The following is an 18,145-nucleotide window of genomic DNA, read 5'->3' as shown; positions in this document are numbered from 1 at the left end:
GGCTCGGGGGAGAAATGTTGGCGGGAGAGGAGCCGGCAGTGCACGGAAGGGATGCAAAGCTGAGAGAGCTGGTGAGAGCAGGGAGGATTGGGGTCCACAGACACTGCCAGGGCCGAGCTGGGCACTGCAGCAGCAGGAGTTCAGAGAAGAGCAGAGACAGCAAAGGAGGGGGGGGAAGGGGCACCTTCCAGTGGGAGGAAACTCAGGTGAGCAGGAGCCACAAAAGTCCAGCATGGGACAGGCACTGGTGGAGAGGGAGTGGCTGGGGGAAATGGGGAAAAAGGAGAGGTATTGCTTGATTTTCTTTTAGATGACAGCATGTTTGTTTGCTGGTGGGAACAACGGAGGAGGGTCCAAGAGACAATGGATGATGCTGGCACAATGTCCTTGGAGGGCATGGGGTGTCCAGGAGAGAGGGAACGTGGAGCCCCAGTGGGCAGGGTGGCCTTGGCTGGAGTTAGTACCCTGCATTGCCATTTGGTGGGGAGAAGAGCATGTGGGCCCAGAGGCTGGCAGGTGGGTGGCGTGGTGGAAGGTGTCTGTGTACACTCTTCTGACTGCCTACCTGCCATAGTGAATAGGAAGCGAGACTGTTGCTCAGGAGGGGGTGGGAGGAGAATGTTTGGAGGTATGAATGGGTGTGAGACCCAGCAGCGAGGCATGGTTTCCCTGGCTCTTTCCACTGAGCCGGAGCAGGGATGGATCTAACTGGGGTTAGGGCCTTGCCAGGCAGGTCTGGGCAGCAGAAAGGACAAGGACAAGGACTTAAGGATGTTCCAGGGAGTGGATGCAATGGCTGAATGTGGAAGTTCACATGGAAAAGGAAGGAGGGTCCATGGGGCGTGTGAAGGACCGGTGGGGGAGATTTGGTGGAGCTGGGGTGCATGCACATGTTTACCTACAAGGCTGCAACGCATAGTACACATACAGTTACACATACCAGTTACCCACACTACTAAGAATTACTTGAAAATATTTTAGTGGCTGCATAATATGTAATATATGTATATGTCATAATTTGGATAAACATTTCCGTAATTGTCAGAAACATATGTTGTCTCCATTTTTCAAAACCACTTTGTACAAGCTGACAAAGAATACTAACCCTGATTTCTTTCTTTCTTAGGATGGAGCCCCAGAACGCGAACTGTTGGGCCAGAGGGTAAGGTTCTGGGAACATATTGCTAATTTGCTTTCTAGACATTTTCACTCCCATCTGCACTGTAGAAGTGTATCTAACTCCTTATGTGCTCACCCAGTGTTAATAATGTTTTTAAATTAAAATGGCAAAAATCAAAAAGCCTTTTCTGATTTGAGGAAAGTGGGTCTTGCATTTAATAATTATTAAAGACAGCTCTGTTAAGTCTCACTATGAGACCCCTTCCCCTGCTTCTGAGCTTCCAAAGCTCTCCCCACTCCAGAAATCAGAAATGCACTTGTTTAAACTGCCTTCTATTTTAAAAATGATTTTATTTTTCTGTTTACTTCTTGATTCTGCCAGGAACTGGCTTCCACGCGTGATGTGAGCGGGCATAAAATTCCACCCGTTTCACAGCCACTTCTTTCCCTATGCCGGATGTGCTTCGATGCCTGTGAATTCCTGTATGCCACACCTGCTTCTCTGTTACCAATTCTGTCTCGCCGATCTGTTTTTTTCTTTCCCTCCAGCCAGGACCATATTACGGATTTATAACATATTTTAAAAATCTGGTCGGGCAAGTATTTTCTCTCATTATTTTTATTTTTCAAAATTCTCTCTGTTCTTTTCTCCTGTTTATTCTTCCACATACACTTTTCATTCATTTGGTGAAGCTCTGACAAAATATCCCATTGGGATTTTGCCAGGAATTTCAGTAAGCCTGGAAATGAGGCTGGGAGGAAGGGACACAGTCCCGTGATTCACGTTTCACTGCCAGCAACATGATGTGTTTCCAGTTATTCAGCCCACTTGTAAATGCTTACGTTTCTCCCATAGAGGCTCCACGTCCCCAAATTCTCATAAACGCAGCAGCAGCTCCCCAAGTCTCCATCCCGAGACCCGTCAGGGCCAGGACAGTGCCATATCTCCAGCTTGTTGCAACACAGCCTTGGACCCTTGGCCGGGCACCCCTAACCCTCGTGCCCTGGACCATTCACTGCCCGTGGGTGCTCTGACTCAGGTCACACATGCCTTGAATTGTCTGCAAGTTGTATTTCTCTTTCCATGTTGCCGTTGCTGGTCCTGTGTTGATGTGAGAACTCCTACCGGTGGGTCCAGGCCAACAGGAGCACTTTGTTCGTGCTGCCAGATGCCGAAAGGTACGGCATGCATGCTCTAGTTGGTTGTAAGTCACCCAGGAATATTAATACTCATGTTCTAACCATGGACAGTTCTCTCCTCAAATGAACCCGCTCTGAGCCACAGAGGCACAACCCGTAGATCTTGTGTTAACATAGGAAATGTCGGTTGGTTTCCTCTTCCGGAGGACAAGGTGGGGGCCCGCACCCTGCTGTGCCTCATGATGCAGACAGTAAAGCCTCCTTATCTACAAGTGACATCTGTGAAGTTTAGAGCTGAGAGAAAACTGGATTTTTTTGCTAGTCTTTCAAATGAAATATAATCAAGTTTGCAATGGGAGCATTGGTGACGGAAAGGAAAAGCTTAGCATTTTGACATTTCTGATTTTCTCTTAACTTAATGTCACTTAATGGGGAACTCACCCCATAGAAATAGATGGGTTCACATTCCACCTGGTTCTTCCACAGGGGCACAGCTCCCGTCTGTGGGGCTGCACGGACAATGTCCCTGTGTTAGTTTCCTGGGGCTGCTGGAACAAAGCATTCAGACTGGGCAGCTGGAAATCTAAGAGCAGGGTGAGCAGGGCTGGTTCCTCCTGAGGCCTCTCTCCTTGGCTTGCAGGTGGCATCTTCTCCCTGTGTCCTCACATGGTCGTCCCTCTGTGTGTGTCTGTGTCCTGATCTCCTCTTCTTATAACACCAATTGGATTGGATTAGGGCCCACCCATATGACCTTACTTAAACGTAATAACCTCTAAAGATCCTATCTCCAAAGAGGTACTGGGGATCAGGACTTCAACACATGAATTTTACAGGAGACATAATAGCCCATAATAGTACCTGTATCGTGTCTGAGCTCTTTGCCACCAACTTACTCTGAGGTTTTTGAAAAGTCATTTGACGTGTATGGCTTCAGTGTTAGAAATCTCGTCTTGGCTAGAAGATGATGACAAATTCTCTGGGCTCTGACACTTGGGGCCTGTGTGCTTTTTCTTCCACAGTCATGCTCCATCCTTTCTCCTACAGGGAGAGTGGAAGGCTTGTGGTTTGTGGATATGCTCTTCCACTACTGTCACCATCCAGATCATCTCTGATCTTCTTCAGAGTGATGGACAAATATTGGACTGTGATTTTGTGGTAGACAAGTCCCAAGAACCCCACAACCATCTGTGTGGTGGCTGGAGTGGTTATTTTGGACATGAGTGACTGATGTATTAATTGCCACTAGACCCATGAACATGTCCACACCAGTAAATTGTGCTTCTCCTGTCACTGGCCTGCACGTACTTGGGATGGCCCTGACGATTTTGTTGAAGGCATGTCCCTTTCTACATCAGATGTGAGAAGTGTGGAGCCAGGACTTCTCAGCATGCACGGTGTGCACAGACCTCAGCCCTGGCTTTGTTAGACTTCTCTGCCTTTATTTCCCCTTTGACTCAATTTTCTTATATTATTTTCTTTAAATTTAAAATTGATTAACTTACCTTTTGAATAAGTAATACATTTACATGGTTCATAAATTTTAAAATTGTGAAATGGCAGAGAGTGAAAAGTCTCCCTCCCATTCTCGTCCCATTCTCCCAGCTCCTACTCCCAACTCCCAAGAGTAACCACCGTTTACTCATTTACTCATCGTTCTGTTTCTAGACATTCTTGCAGGAAACTTTTAGGCATGTACGTGCATATGAATACATATTCTGCATTCACATGTACGAACCAGCATGTGTTGCTTCCCTGTTCCCCACAAATAGTGTCACACCATACACATTGTTCTGCAGCTTATTTATACCACTTATACATAAGTCTTGGACATTTTTTTCATATTAGTACATAATGTACTTCCTCATGATTCTTTTAGAGCTGCAAGTACAGATGAATCACAGTTTATCTCATTGACTTATTATTCCACAAGCAGTTTAGGTAATAGTTGAAAACCCAAGCTCAGAAGTAGGATGGGGTTTGAATCCTGCTTCCTCTGCTGCTTGCTCACTGTGTGAATGTGGGAAAGTTATTCATTCTCTGTGTCTCAGTTTCACTGACTGTAAAATGGAGCAATAACAGTGCCTACCTCAGGGCTACTGGAATGAACACGGCAGTTAATGAGGGTAAAGGTAAAGAATGGAGCCCGGCACGGGGTATGGTATTTAGTGTTTAAAGCTATTGTGCCTCTTTTAAGCAGCCTTAAAATAGCTTTAATTAAGTGGATCATGAGTCAATACGCCAGTGAACAGCGCCACACGACCACAGCTGCACCCTCCTTCCCATGTCTGTCTTTGTGGTCCTCCGTGTTTACTCATTAGGATAAGAAGTTAAACGGCCTCAGGTTAAGATTGTATGGAATGTGACACTTTGCAGAGCAGGTGGGATCTGGCTGGAATCCACTCCTGTCATTACATTTGGTGGGGCAGCCCAGGGGCACAAACGCTGTCCCTGGTTTTTTATGCAAAGCTAAATAAGAGAACAAAGTTTAGGAAAATTGTCTGTGGAAAGTAGAACTTGTGAGCAATGAAGCTGGTAAGGTAGCTAGGGTTATTTCAAAGCAAAGTGTTAAAGTTATGATCTAATTTCTTGTTGCTTACAATGAAATGGGAGAGGAGATGATAAACTGAGCATTAAACAAAAAGGAACCAGTACCTGATGATTTTGAAAATCCTTAGCCTTGCAAGATGATGCTAAAGACAGTAAAATTAAGAGATTATTCAGATGAACATGAAGAAGCAAGCTGCCAAGGATACTGTAGCTTCAAAAAAATAAATGTTGCCAACAAACATGTGAGCTTAGAAGAGAACCCTGAGCCTCAGATGAGGCTCTGGCCAATACTTTGAGACCCAGAGCCTGTGAGACCCCGAATGGAGAACCAAATTAATCTATACTCTGACTTCTAGCCCATAAAAACTATGAGAAGATAAATGTATTTTCTTTTAGCTGTTAAATTTGTGTTAATTTGCTCTACAGAAATAGAAAACCAATAATATACCTTAAGACTTTATAGTTTGTACACTGAGCAGAAGAATAAACAAGCCCAAGGGTAAGACCTCTAAGTATAATGATTACGTTCATAATAAGAAAGTAATATTTTGCAATAATTTCGGGATTACTACCTCAGAAGAGTATTACAGAATAAATCCGTGCTTTCCGAATGTTATCAGCAGAAACCACAAACCAATCGAGATATTCACTGCATACCTCCAGGGATAATTTTGCCAGCACAGAGAATGCAATTTTACCAATGATGGAATGGTCTAGAAGCATGCAAACACGGTGACCACTATTCTCAGGTGGACGCCCTCAGACACTCACTCAGACTGGGCTGTGCTGAGCGCAAGCACTCACCTGTGCTTCACCCAGGTGTCAGACTCACTGGCACGTTCCGTGTAGTTTTCGGGCAGGAAGCCCCGGCAGCCTGTCCGCTGTGAGATCCCAATTACCCAGCCCTCGCTGGCTTCCTCCTGCTGAGTGGGGTCCACAAAGACATAGTCGCCAGGACTCAGGATCAGCTCGTCCACATTCTGGGGCTTGTACTGGAACAGGGCCCTCAGGGTCTAGAGAAGGGGCAAGTGGTTTCACACTTCAACAGGGATGTGCACTGGGAAACCACAGCAGCAGGAGGCCAGTTATGCCCCACCTCCTGCTGCCAGGGCTCCTGATGTGTTCTGTGTCTCCAGGACACCATCCAAGCCTTTGTCTAACAATAAACAGCATGGAATATAACAGAATACAGCACAGAAGTCTTTGGCTAGATTTAGAAATAAATTTTGGTGTCTACTGTCTACCATACATCCATCCATTTACTGATTTCATGTACAAAAGATCTTAAAGAATAACTAGACGTTCCCGTCCACCTTCCTTGGTGTGAGATTGTTCACAGCTTCTCCTCTGACACAGAACATAGTGGATTCACTCATACTTCCTCCCCGGGTCCCAAAGGAGACCCTGATGCTTTCTTTCTAAAGCAGTCAGTACTTGGGGAAGGAAGGCCCGGAATGAAGCTTCCCCCTGATCATTATTTAAATTAAATTAATAAGCAAAACATGTATTCACATATCTTTACAACATTTCTTTTTAATACCAAAAATGTTTCCATTTTGTTTTAAAATTTCTGCACCTCTATGTGGAATATACAATAAAGCATATGTACTTCACAGGGCCTGGTTTTCCAAAGCCTTGCAGTTTCAAATATTGACCTTGCAAGGACAGGAAATTTTCCTCAGGCTTTAAGTCTCTGTTGCAAGATAAGAATTATAGCACAGCAGGTCGCTGGCTCAAAGACAGACTAGTTACTGAGTGTTACATAAAGATACTGAGAAATTGCTATAGGAAGGAATGCTTGCTAAGATCAAGCTTGTGTTGATAAGACCACTTAATTGTCTACTGGAATGTCATCTGGCTTGTTTCACTCAAAGTTACCAGCCTATATTGTTAAACTATAATCCCAGCTATGTTCTCTTCCTGTAACTTCCTGGTGTGCAAAATAAATGCAGGAAGAGAACCCCAATTTGGCATTAATTTCCCGAGGAAGGGATCCCTCTCACTTGAGGGTTCTGGCGGGAGATTAACCACTTCGGGGCCTCTCACTGCTCAGAAGAGATGGGCTTCGAGTAATCCTTTGTGTTTCTGTCACCCAGGGGAAGTGAGGTGACAAATCCGTGGGGGGCGAAGCAACACAAAGCAACACCTCTACGACTTGTCTATAGAAGAACGCTAGTTTCAAATTGCACAAGAAAGGAAACAGTTTTAGAGAAGGAACAGAAGTCCTCCCTTCCACTACAACATCTGCATTCAGGGGCCCCAGGGGCAAGTGCTGTCAGGCAAGGCCGTTTTCTCATTCCTTCCCTATGGGGAGGGTGGGGTGCACCCCAGCCAGCCCGGGGGTTCTCACCTGGTAGTGCACGAAGCGCATGTCTCGGGAGTATAGCGTGGCAGCCCACTGGCAGGGGTGGTCAGGAGGGATGGCTCTGGCCAGCTGCTCCAGTGTCCTCTGGTGGTGGGGGTAGAACTTGTGGGCCAGGGTCAGATGCAGCTGCTTGGTGCAAGGCTTCACGGAGCAGTCTGTGGGAGCAGGTAAACCATCAGTGCTCCACACCGGGGATCGCGGCAGAAACGCCTTCACATGTGGCGCCTCCTGCCTCCACCCCCCATCTCTTGGCATCGGGCTTCGTAGACAAGGCAAGGACTCGCCCGCACTGTGGCCTCTCCAGGTTCATATGATAAAGGAGATGGTTGGATACCTGCATGTTTTTCAAGGAAATAAAGACGAGGGTGTGGAGATGTGGGTTCAGGGTCTCCGGGACTAGCAATTTGCAAAATAGATGCCCAAACAAATGATTCAAATGTACAGAGCAGACTGCTTCTTTGTGCCTGGTTGTGCATATTTCTTGTAGTCCTGGGCCCACAGGTTCTGCGCCAGGTCAACAGCTTTTTGTCCAAATGTGGCGTCTTAGGAAGAAAACTCCATAAGTAACAAAACTTTGTAAAGCATATAGTGTCTCTAACTTCTGCCTGACTTGGGTCAAGCAGGAGGCCCTGGGAGTGGCCAAGCCCCGTGTCTTTTGGAGTGACACCTCTGCCCTCCCTGTAAGGCTCTCAGGTCAGTGAGCAGAGTGGCTGGCATCACTGAGGCAGCCAGGATCTGATTGCAGCTGGCCACAAACTATTTTATGTCCTGGGGAGGCGGTTGGAATCATGATGGGAACTACACAGACTTGGGTTTTGGACAGACCTTCCTTTCCACCCCATTGTGCCCTTGTTGGCAGGGTGACCTTGGCAGAGTGTCTTGATCTGAGTCAACTTCTCTTTTGACAGTAGTAACTTGAGGACAGTGACAGGTGCCTGCCGGGGTTGGGCCAGGAAATCAGTCCATTAACTTGCTTCTCCAGTGGTTTCTCAGTAACGAGTAGGTACTGCCACCTCTCCACAGCAACATTTACAAACAAACACGACCTGATCCCCCTAAAAAATGTCCAGGCATATACAAGCACTTCCTGGGAGCCACGCCACTTGGCCCCGCCGAGGCCTTCCACAGTGCAGGTGAGTCTTTAGCGGCAGACTAGAAACCCTCGAGGTTCTAAGCAATCCCCGAACTGCTGGGCTGAGCAGCCTAAAGCAGGAGTGTGTGGGTGGTGGGGAAATTCCTTTTATGAATTTTTTAGCAGTGGGGGAAGACGTCCTTGCCATGTGAGCCAGTGTGGCCTGGGAAAGACTCACCACTGGCTGTTGTCAGGGTGACATAGGAGTGAGTCACACCAACTTCTGAATGGCCCTTGTCTTTTCTTCCCTCTGTGGCTCCAGACCCAGGCTGGTTTCATCTCCACCAGAACTGGGCAGAGGATTGCACTGCTTTCCTGGGGCTACTATAACAAATTGTCACACACTGGGGGCTTAAAACAACAGAAACTTATTCTAATAGTTCTGGAGACCAGAAGTCCAAAATTAAAGTGTTGGCAGGGCCAAGTGCCCTAAGAAGGCTCTAGGGAAAGATCCTTCCTGCCTCTTCTAGCTTCTGGTGGCCCCAGGCGTCCCTTGGTTTGTGGCCATATCACTCCAATTTCTGCCTTGGTTGTCACATGGCCTTTTCTTCTCTGTCTCTGTGTGTCTTCTTTCCTTCTTATGAGGACACCAGTCAATGGATTTAGGGCCCACCCTAATCCAGTGTGATCTCATCTTAACTAATTACATCTGCAAAGACCCTCTTTCCAAATAAGGTCACTGTGAAGGTTAATTCTAGGTGTCAACTTGATTAGATTTAGGAAAACCAAGAAACCTGATAAAGCTATCTTTTTAGGTGTGTCCATGAGGGTGTCTCTAGAAGAGATTAGCATGACAGACTGAGTGGACTGGGTGGGAAAGATCTGCCCTCAGTATGGGTGGGAACCATCCAATCCACTAGGGGCCTGGAAAGAACAAAAATGGAGAAAAAAGGTGAAGCTCTCTCTATCCGCTGTAGGTGGGATACACTTTGCTCTCCTGTCTGTGGACATCTGAACTCGACTCTTCAGCTTCTGGGTTCCAGAACTTACACCAAGGACACCATTGGCTTCCCTGGTTTTGAGGACTTAGGACTTGGACCGAGCCATGCTGCTGGCATCCAGTTTGCAGACGGTCTATCAGGGGATTTCTCTTCACAATCACATGAGCCAATTCCCCTAATAAATCCCCTCTCATGTATTTATAACATATCCTATTGGCTCTGTCTCTCTGGAGAACCCTAATACAGTCACATTCTGAGGTTCCTGGTGACTTAAATTCTTAGGAGACACCACTCACCACAGCACAGTGAGCTTGGGCAGGCACTTTACCCTTTGTAGCCTCAGTCTTCCCATTTCTAAGAGGAGGACAATGAGACCCCTGGGGGGCATGAAGAGTAAGTGAGCTGCCTGCCCAGAGGCAAGTGGCTGGTGGCTGCACCAGGACAGGAACCACGTTGTCCTTGTAGAGGAAAGGACATGAAAGAGCCATCATCTGATAAAGGAGACGAATCCACAATGACCTAGGTTGATTTCATAATTATCTAGCAAATATGATCCCCAGACTCACCAGCCAGGCTCCAAGCAGAACCTGGGATTTATGGATTTATTTGTGGGGCCAGGATCCACATTCATACAGGTCTGAGCACAGGGCGGACTAACTTTGGGGGAGAGGCAGGAAGGGTCTTCCTACCAGGACACCGTGGCCTCCTCAAGGTTCAGAGTCAGCAAATCATGACAGTATCGAGCACCTTCTATGTGCAGGAGCTATGGGGGGATGGTCCACAAAATAGGCAACACTGTTCATTGAAGAGCCAGGGCCCTTGCCATTTCATAGAGAAAGAAAAAAGACAAGGAGTTGAAATGAATTGATTAAAGTCACACCACTAATCAGAGACTCAGGAAAAATTCTTATCTTCTGGTGTCAAGTCCAGAATTTTCTCCACCACACCCCAGAGGTGGCCTTTGTCTCTAGGCTAGGGCTGGTGTTTGGAGAAAAGGGAATTTTGCAGATTCTGCAACTGACTCTGGATAATCTTTCCCCTGAGAGGCCGAGGAGAAAAGACTGAGCTCAAACCTAAAAATTAAAAGAAATCACATAGGACTTGTGTTTCTCCCAGGTAAGGATGATGGGCTTGGGAGGCCCTGGCCCTGCTGTGTGCACCAGCTTGTGACCCCACGAGCTCATGCTGGGTGCTGGGGACACCCTCTGGGACAGTTTACCAGGTTGCTGGCACATCACTAAGCCAGCTGATGTAAAAACCACATTGATGCAAACAAGGCAAATTCTACTTAAAGAAAAAACCACTGTTGGTCTAGGAGCTCTCTATTTGTTTAGTTCTGAAGGATATAGTAGCTCAGTAGGTGGCTCTAGTCAAATGGTTGGGCCACAAGTGAAAGCTGTGTCATCATGACTGGCTGACGTTGGAGAAGGGGAAGATGGAATGCCTGGGCACGGGCAGCCTAGAAGAAAGCCCCCCCACTGTCTGACCATGGCTGCTGGACGCTGCCCCCTGGAAACCACCCATGCACCCAAGTGGGCAGGCACAGCCCATCACTTGCTGTTAGCCAGGCCCTGTGTTTGGAGTCAACTGGGCTGCCTACCTGCCAAGACAGATGCTTCCGTGGCAAACATCATGGCAAACTCGCGGATAACTTCAGCGGGGGTGCCGTTCAGGAAGAAGCCAAGGTAGCTGGTGGAAGAATGGAGAACCAGAGGGACAACCGAGGGGAAGGAACCCAGGACCCGGTCCCCCGCTCTCTTTAGAGCCTCATACAGACAGTCCACCTTCTGGTCTTCACACTAAGGGAAAAGGGACAGAGAATATGTTTTCTCACCTCCTGTTGGAAAGCCACCAATTAATTCAATTTATAAAAACCAAGCAGCAAAGTGAGACTTTTCAGTTCAAAATGTTAAAACAAACTATATAGTCCCTGTGTATGTGGGGTTATGGATCTGTTCTATGCCTGGACCTCCGTTTTTTAGATATTTTAGGAGAATTCTCTTTGGAATGGAATCTCCTGTGAGGACCCAGTTTGGAGATTCCCTCGTGATTAACTGCATCCCTCCTTTGTGTCATGTTGGCTTCACCCCTGCAGCACCTCCTGGCCAGTCCCTTTTCTGTACTCCCGGGACCATAGCTTTGTTCAGGATTGTGGGTCGGCTGCCAGGAGACCCAGAGGCCGCAGGGGTACACTGCTCAGAACCTGTGGTGAAGGGAGCAGTTAGCTGGCACATCCAGCCACTGAGCCTTCCACCTGTGTGTATGCATGTGTGTACATGTGTGTCTCTCTGTGTGTGTTTGTGTGCATAAACCTGTGTTTGTGTGTCTCTCTGTGTGTGTATGTACATGTGTGTCTCTGTGTGTGCTTGTGTGTCTGTGCATGTTGTCTCTCTGTGTGTGTGTATGCAGTGTACATGTGTGTGTATATGCACTGTACGTGTGTGTGTATGCAGTGTCTGTGTGTATATGCAATGTACATGTGTCTGTATGCATGTGTGTGTGTGTGTGTGTGTGTGTATATGCAATGTACATGTGTGTGTATGCGTGTGTGTGTGTGTGAACTCTAGGGGAAGAGCAGCAGCTGGGGGGCTGAGTTCTGCTCTCTCACCACTGTCACTGAGCCTATCTGATTTCTGAGCCTATGTTTCACCACAGGCTTTGGCTGCCTTCCCCTTCCCTGTTGAGCTCCGGATGGCAAGCCAGAGAGGAGTCTGACTGTCACAAATGCCATCGATGTCAACGTAGGGTGACCAACTGACCCAGTTTGCCTGTGACTTTCCTGGGTTTAGTACTGTGTCTGAGAGTTCCCCAAGTCTCAGGAAAACTGGGGTGATGAACAGAGGCTTTGGAAGGTGCTGCTTCTCCTGGGATGTCTTCTAGAAACCTTTCCCTGCAGAGGTTTGCTTTCCCCTTTTCCCCAGCACTCTGGAGCCTGGAGTTGGAATGGAGGGGAATCCCTCAAAATGGCCAGAACAGATGATGCCTGCAGGGGGCACTCAGCTGACCACCTAGGGGTGGGATGGCCGTGGGCTGGGGTGCTGACAGCAGCGCTGGGGCAGGCCAGGGAACAGTGGAAGTGGGTGTCCCTCTCCAGGTTCCTCTGATAGGAGCCTCGGAGGAAGTAGACGCCTATCCCTCCCTTCCTTGTCCTTGTACCTCCTTCTCTTCTGAGCAGCCCCCATGTCCTGGTCACCTCCCTGTACCTCCTTATTCAACCACCTTCTAAATCAGAGGGCTGGTCTGAGACAACTTCATCTGTGAAGAGCCTACAGTCACCCCTTCTTCAGCTGACTAATCACACACTTAGGAAGCACCCGCTCTATTTGAAATGCTATGCTCGTCTCTGGGGGTACAAAGGTGACTGAGCACATGCCTTCCCTTGAGGGACTCAGTCTGGTGATGGATGCAGAGCTGCCCCAGACACACAAAGCACCACTGGAGATATAAACAAAAAGACAGCAGGAACAGAAAGAGGAACAACTTCTGCCTGCGGAGCTGGGGAAAACTTGAAAAACAGTGGGGATAAATGAGTGGGGTCATGAAGGATGAATAGGACTTGTCCAGATGAAGGCGAGGAGGAAAGCAGAGGATGGCCCACACAAGGGGCCCGCAAATACTGCAGTTCTGGACCATTTCATTGAAGTGGATCAGTTTTGTTCTATCATTCCTGGTTATCACAGAAAAATGACTTGAGCTGCTGTGGTGCTGGCATGCAAGGCACGCCGGGGCCAACTCACTGTGAAAAAGTCACAGAGGGTCACGTGCGGGAAGACCTCATGAGCTCTGTTCTTCGCACACTGACGCTTGCTCTCCCTCCAGAACTCCTGAAGTCTTTCCAGCAGGGGCCCCGTGGGACAGAGGAAAAGGGCATACTCCTGGGGGATGGGGTCATCCAGGGAAGGGTCATTGCAGTGACAACGCAGCCTGCAACAGAGAAGATGACACTTTCACCTCATGTCATGATAAGGACAAATGATAGCAACAACAGCAACTCAAAATCCTGGGCAGGCTGAGCACGCAGTGTACGCACATTACCCAGATTCAACCTCCAGCTGTGCCATGGGTGAGAGGTGCCAGGCAGCGGGGCTGGCCAGCTGCCCCTGCACTCAGACCCAGGCTGCACTGAGTCCAAAGCCAAAGACAGAGAAAATAAGAGGAAGTTGAAATTTCATCTTAAACTTCAAGTTAAATACAAAAATCAAAACCACAAAAAACTAGGCAAAATTTAAGTGGCTACTATATTTCCTGTAGATTCAGGAAGTTATTTTGAAATCGAGGAAACATGATATACAACCCAAAATACAGGTTCTTTCTCATTAGTAATAAAAACAGAATTAAAACCATAAGACATCATTTTCCTCATCTGTCAAATTAAAACATACGTGTTTTAAAGGATATAAGTTATGCTCAGTTGTGTCAAAGGTGCAGTGAGACTTCAGGATGAATTTGTACAACCTTTATGTAAAACAATTTGATTTTATATCAAGAGCCTTAAAATACTTATACCCTTTGAACCAATAATTCCACTTCCAGGAATTTGTTCCCAGGAAAGAGTAAAAAGTATAGACGAAACTATAAATAAAATATTTATTATAGGGTTGTCTACAAAGGAAAGAAGGAAAAATTAGACAAATGATAGTAAATCTATTTATCATGTATTCATTAGAAACTATGGCTTGAAGAATTTCTAGTGACTCAAGGAAGTGCTCGTCATATAATATTGAGTTTAGAAAGGAGTATCCAGTCACTTGGGAAAACATTACTTACGCAGAAACACATTCTCTTTGATAGAAAATATAGAGGGAGACATACCCCTTCACATCTTGTTTCCCTTCTTCCCCCTTTCTGGAGTTAACCCCAATTATAAATTTGCTTTGTTTTCTCCCAGAAATCTAAGTAACAAATCTAAGGATAGCTCTCGTGTGTTTTTTCTATAAATAATAAACTATTGTTTAGATTATTCTGCAGCTTGCATTTTTACTCCACAATACGTTTTTGCAATTTATCCACGTTGGCACATGCACATCAAGTTAAGGTTGTTCCTGTGAGTCTTTTAAAGGCTGTGCAATACGCCATGTAACACCATACGCACATGTAACATTGTACTTGTGCATTCTCATATGGAGACTTAAATTGTTTTCCTTTGAAAAAATAATACCGTAATGAGGATCTTTGTACGTGTCTTTTCTGCCCTGTGTTTCTCCAGGGACTGTGCTTGGCTGTGGAACTGCTGGGTGTTCACTACGCACACTCTCGATGTCGGTGGACACCCAGGCTGCCTTCACAGTGCAGCTGGTAGAGTGTGAGGCCACCCCTGCCTTGCCTCGACTACTCTTGAAGCTCCCTTTTTTGTTTTAATGGGATCTTAATTTGCATTTCCCTGATTACTAGTGAGATGTTGGCCCATTCTTGGCTGAATCTAGCGTACTCCACTGTCTCCCCGTCATTCCTTGGCAGGTCTCCTTGTCTCACTGGATGGGTCGTAACCGGCAGGGACTGGCCGTGCACCTCACTGCAGGGGGCTTGGTTTTGAGTTCAAATTGGGCAGCTGACTTTAGAGTTGGACGAACTCAGAGGCTTCTGAGCATTTCTCTTTGTCCCAGGGAGGGGCTACGTATTTTGCCCTTGGCCTGGAGTTTTCAGAGGAGGAAGGGGGTTCCCAGTGAGAACATTCAGACACTCCGAGACCTATTTCAGTACTTGCCATCAGCAAGTCCCTGTGGGACCTGGCTGTGTCGTGTGCTTCCAGATCAGAGCGTGAGGGATTTTCTGCCTCGGGGCAGAGTAACAGGAGTGTGGCACATTCAGGCTGGACAGGGTTTTAGAGAACAGGTTTCAGAGAATCTTCCTGATTCTCTGCAAACTGAGGCCCGTGGCAGTGGGCGGCCTGCGGAGTCTCACAGCTGGCGTGTGGGCTGGCTGCCTCGACCCAGAGCTCTCACCCCGACCCACCACCTGGCACTGATGGCTTGGGGGGGAATTCAGGGCCACCAGTGCCTTCCCTTCCCATCAGGCAGCCTGACAGCATGGGACTTGATATTAGCAAAAATAGAGATTTTATATCAGCAAAAGTGGCTCCTCCCTATTTATTCAACAAATCACATAAGTTTTTCTCTTCTTTGAAGAGTTGAATTTGGATTTTTCAGTGAAAAAAGCTTTGTTCGAAGTTCTCCTTTCTCTTTCCATCTTAAACGAGGGCTCTGCCTCCTCCCCTTGTGCTGGTGGGTAGGCTCCAGGTGACCGCGTTTCATTTCCATAGTGGCCCCTCCTGCCTGGTGTCCCCCCCCCCCCCGAGAGTTCCTGCGTCTCTGCTGACAGCCGCACTCACCAGTCAGAGGCCTCCTCCACTGTCTTTCTTCCAGTGGCTGCCAGCGCTTTTAGCCTGCAGAAAATAAACACAGGACACTCAGAGTTGTCCACTCTTTGGGATGGGTGGGAGAAGCAGGGGGTGGCCTCCACACACCAGGCCTTCAGGGCGTCCTCCTGGTGAGGCCTGCCTGCTAGGCTTCCCGGCTGGGAGCTTGGTGCCCAGGTCTCAGTCCCCCACATGACCATCACTGTGGTTTTTGACAATGCTGACCTGCTTGAATCTCCCTGCTCACCTTCCTCCCAAGGCTCCCACTTCAGTCCTTGGCCTGGCAACTGGGTGCCTCAGACCGGCCTCTGCCCACTCCTGCAGTCCATCTCCCACCTCCCCCACATCCTGCACCAGAGCAAAACCGTCCCACCCATCAAATGCAGCCGCCCCAGCACCCCTCAGTGAGATCCCACCGACCCTGTGAGGCTCAGCTCAAGCCTGCCTCCTCCTCCAGGCAGCCTCCCTTCCCAGGCCGCGCAGACAGGCCGCCTGCAGCCCTCCGCTGGCTTCCCACCACCCAGGGGCTCCTCACGATGCACTGTGCCCACGAGTTTCCTCTGCCACCGCGAGGGCCCTGGACGTCCATATCTTATTCACCATCGTCACCTGGGATGTATGTACATTGAATTTAGCTGAACTGGACCAAACTGAACAGAGTGGAATGGCTAAGGTAATTTATTCAGGAATGCAGGCCAGAAACAGCACAAGGCACCCACCGTGGTGCTGCCCAGGGCAGTATTTTGGGAAATTCCGATGGGGATGCGGCCACCTGGAGAGGCTTTCTTTCACAGGGAGGCCTTGGCAGGAGCCTTACTTTGAGGTACTCCAGTCTAAGTGAGACGTTTAGAACACATTTCTCTACCCGCAACATGCATCTAAGGTTTACACTAGAAGGATTTTGAATATGAGGCGTCACAATGTTAGGAGTGAGACACAGTGTGGCTCGTTCAGGGGCGGAGGCCCGGCTGGCGCCCTGCCCTCAGTGCCCTGCGTCTCCACCCAGGCGGGGGAGCGGCGGGGGGAAGGTGTCCCGCACACGGCATCCACCCTTTCCCTTTTGACGGATCCCTGGTTTACCATGAGCCTAACAGTGAGGACAAAGCCCTGATTTAGGGAGGAGAAGAGAGGCGTGTAGCTCCAAAGTTACTTCATCCAGTTTTGCTATAATGTCAAAGGAAGGCTTGGCTCCCTCCCAGACCCCAGGTGACCTAAACTTTTCGTGTAAATAAGCCTCTGTGAAGGACCAGATCTAAGAAACCCCGTGCTGTGACAGCTGTAACCCAACGTCCATACGGTTTCTTCCCTCTCTGAGAGCGGTAGTATCTAACGCTGACATTTGCCACTTACCGACCTTCTTGCGTAAGTAGCGAGGCACTGACACCTTTTCTGTAGTTTCTCAACCATTTTGCTTTGTTATTGGACATTCAGGAGATTGTGCCTATGGACAAAGGGCTTTCCCTGTACTATTCAGAAACACGATCTCGCTGACTACTCTCTCAACAAAGACTCAGTGGCTTTGGGGCCCTTCACATCAGAGTCTGAAATACCTTGAATGCCACAGTCAGAGTCACTGAGCTGCACACAAAGAGGCTACAACCAGGCCCCACACTCCTCCAAACCCCGAGGAAGGGGGTGGCCCGAATAACACCTAACTTCTAATTTTCACAACTTCGGAGTCCCCCCATCAGCCGGCCAGAGGAGCTGGTCTTTCAGAGGTAAAGATCATCTCCCTTTGTAAAAAGCAGAGAAAAGCCTTCTTTTGAGACGATCTCTGCCCCTGCAAGGTGCACTGCCACAACAGGAAGCCAGCGCCCAGGCGCCGCGGTGCTGGGGGAGCCGCAGGAGGGTCTCCAGCTCCCCCAGCGAGCCTCCAGGGCCCGGGCACATGCCCCCGGGTGCGGCGCTGGCAGTACTCACGCGGTGTGCGCTGGGAAGCCCATGGCCAGGAGGGGGTCCAGGATTGAGGGCGCACGGCGGCCCTTGAGCTTGTTGGAGACCTTGGCGTAGAGCTGCGTCTCCCCTGCTGCCATCTCTTCCTGCCCGCAGTGCAAGAGGCTGGCCTGCAAGCTGAACCGAGCAGATAAAGTGAGAAGGGAAAGGGGGAGAGGCGGAGGCCCCGAAGAAAAACCTCAAGCCCTTTTTGATCTTTCTGACAAAAGCTAATATCCTGTTTGCATGAGACATAGGTTTTCAGAATTCTCCTTGCAGGGAGCTGATGCAGCTCACACCAACCCTTACTGTTTCCACAATGGGGCTCAGGGCCTGAAGGTCCAACTGAGTCCCTGTGTGGGATCAGCGTCTATACCGACTTGGGTGGCAGCTGGGAGCAAGAACATGTGACAGCACGGAGGAAGGAAACGGGAGCAGCAGTCCGCGGTGGGAGCTCTCCGCCGCCCATCCTGAGCGACCCTGGATCTCCGTCTCCTCGTCCGCAAACGAGACGTTAAACTACACTGGATCTATTGTACCTGCTTGCTCTAAAACTTTGGTCCTTTTGGTTGTTCATTGACTTGTTTTTTAATTTAAATTTTTTTTAAAAGTTT

The 18,145-nt window shown here is 48.4% G+C and overlaps 1 protein-coding gene across 2 annotated transcripts in view; it reads right to left on the bottom strand.

Moving 5' to 3' along the window:
* UBASH3A (ubiquitin associated and SH3 domain containing A) overlaps positions 1 to 17,632 on the bottom strand; it is a 37,938-nt gene extending 20,306 nt beyond the window's left edge. For both annotated transcript variants that reach the window (XM_063114178.1, XM_063114187.1), the window contains exons 1-6: positions 17,520 to 17,632; positions 15,573 to 15,626; positions 12,982 to 13,168; positions 10,845 to 11,043; positions 7,157 to 7,326; positions 5,611 to 5,819 (exon numbers count right to left, since the gene is read on the bottom strand). In XM_063114178.1, the coding sequence (XP_062970248.1) occupies positions 5,611 to 5,819; positions 7,157 to 7,326; positions 10,845 to 11,043; positions 12,982 to 13,168; positions 15,573 to 15,626; positions 17,520 to 17,632 (932 nt within the window). The remainder of the gene's footprint in view (positions 1 to 5,610; positions 5,820 to 7,156; positions 7,327 to 10,844; positions 11,044 to 12,981; positions 13,169 to 15,572; positions 15,627 to 17,519) is intronic.
* Positions 17,633 to 18,145: the final 513 nt, after the last annotated feature.

This window comes from Cynocephalus volans, chromosome 1, assembly GCF_027409185.1.
Source record: "Cynocephalus volans isolate mCynVol1 chromosome 1, mCynVol1.pri, whole genome shotgun sequence".
Lineage (NCBI taxonomy): Eukaryota > Metazoa > Chordata > Mammalia > Dermoptera > Cynocephalidae > Cynocephalus > Cynocephalus volans.
The sequence above is the reverse complement of the archived record's forward strand: the minus strand, read 5'-3'. Positions and strand labels throughout refer to the sequence as shown.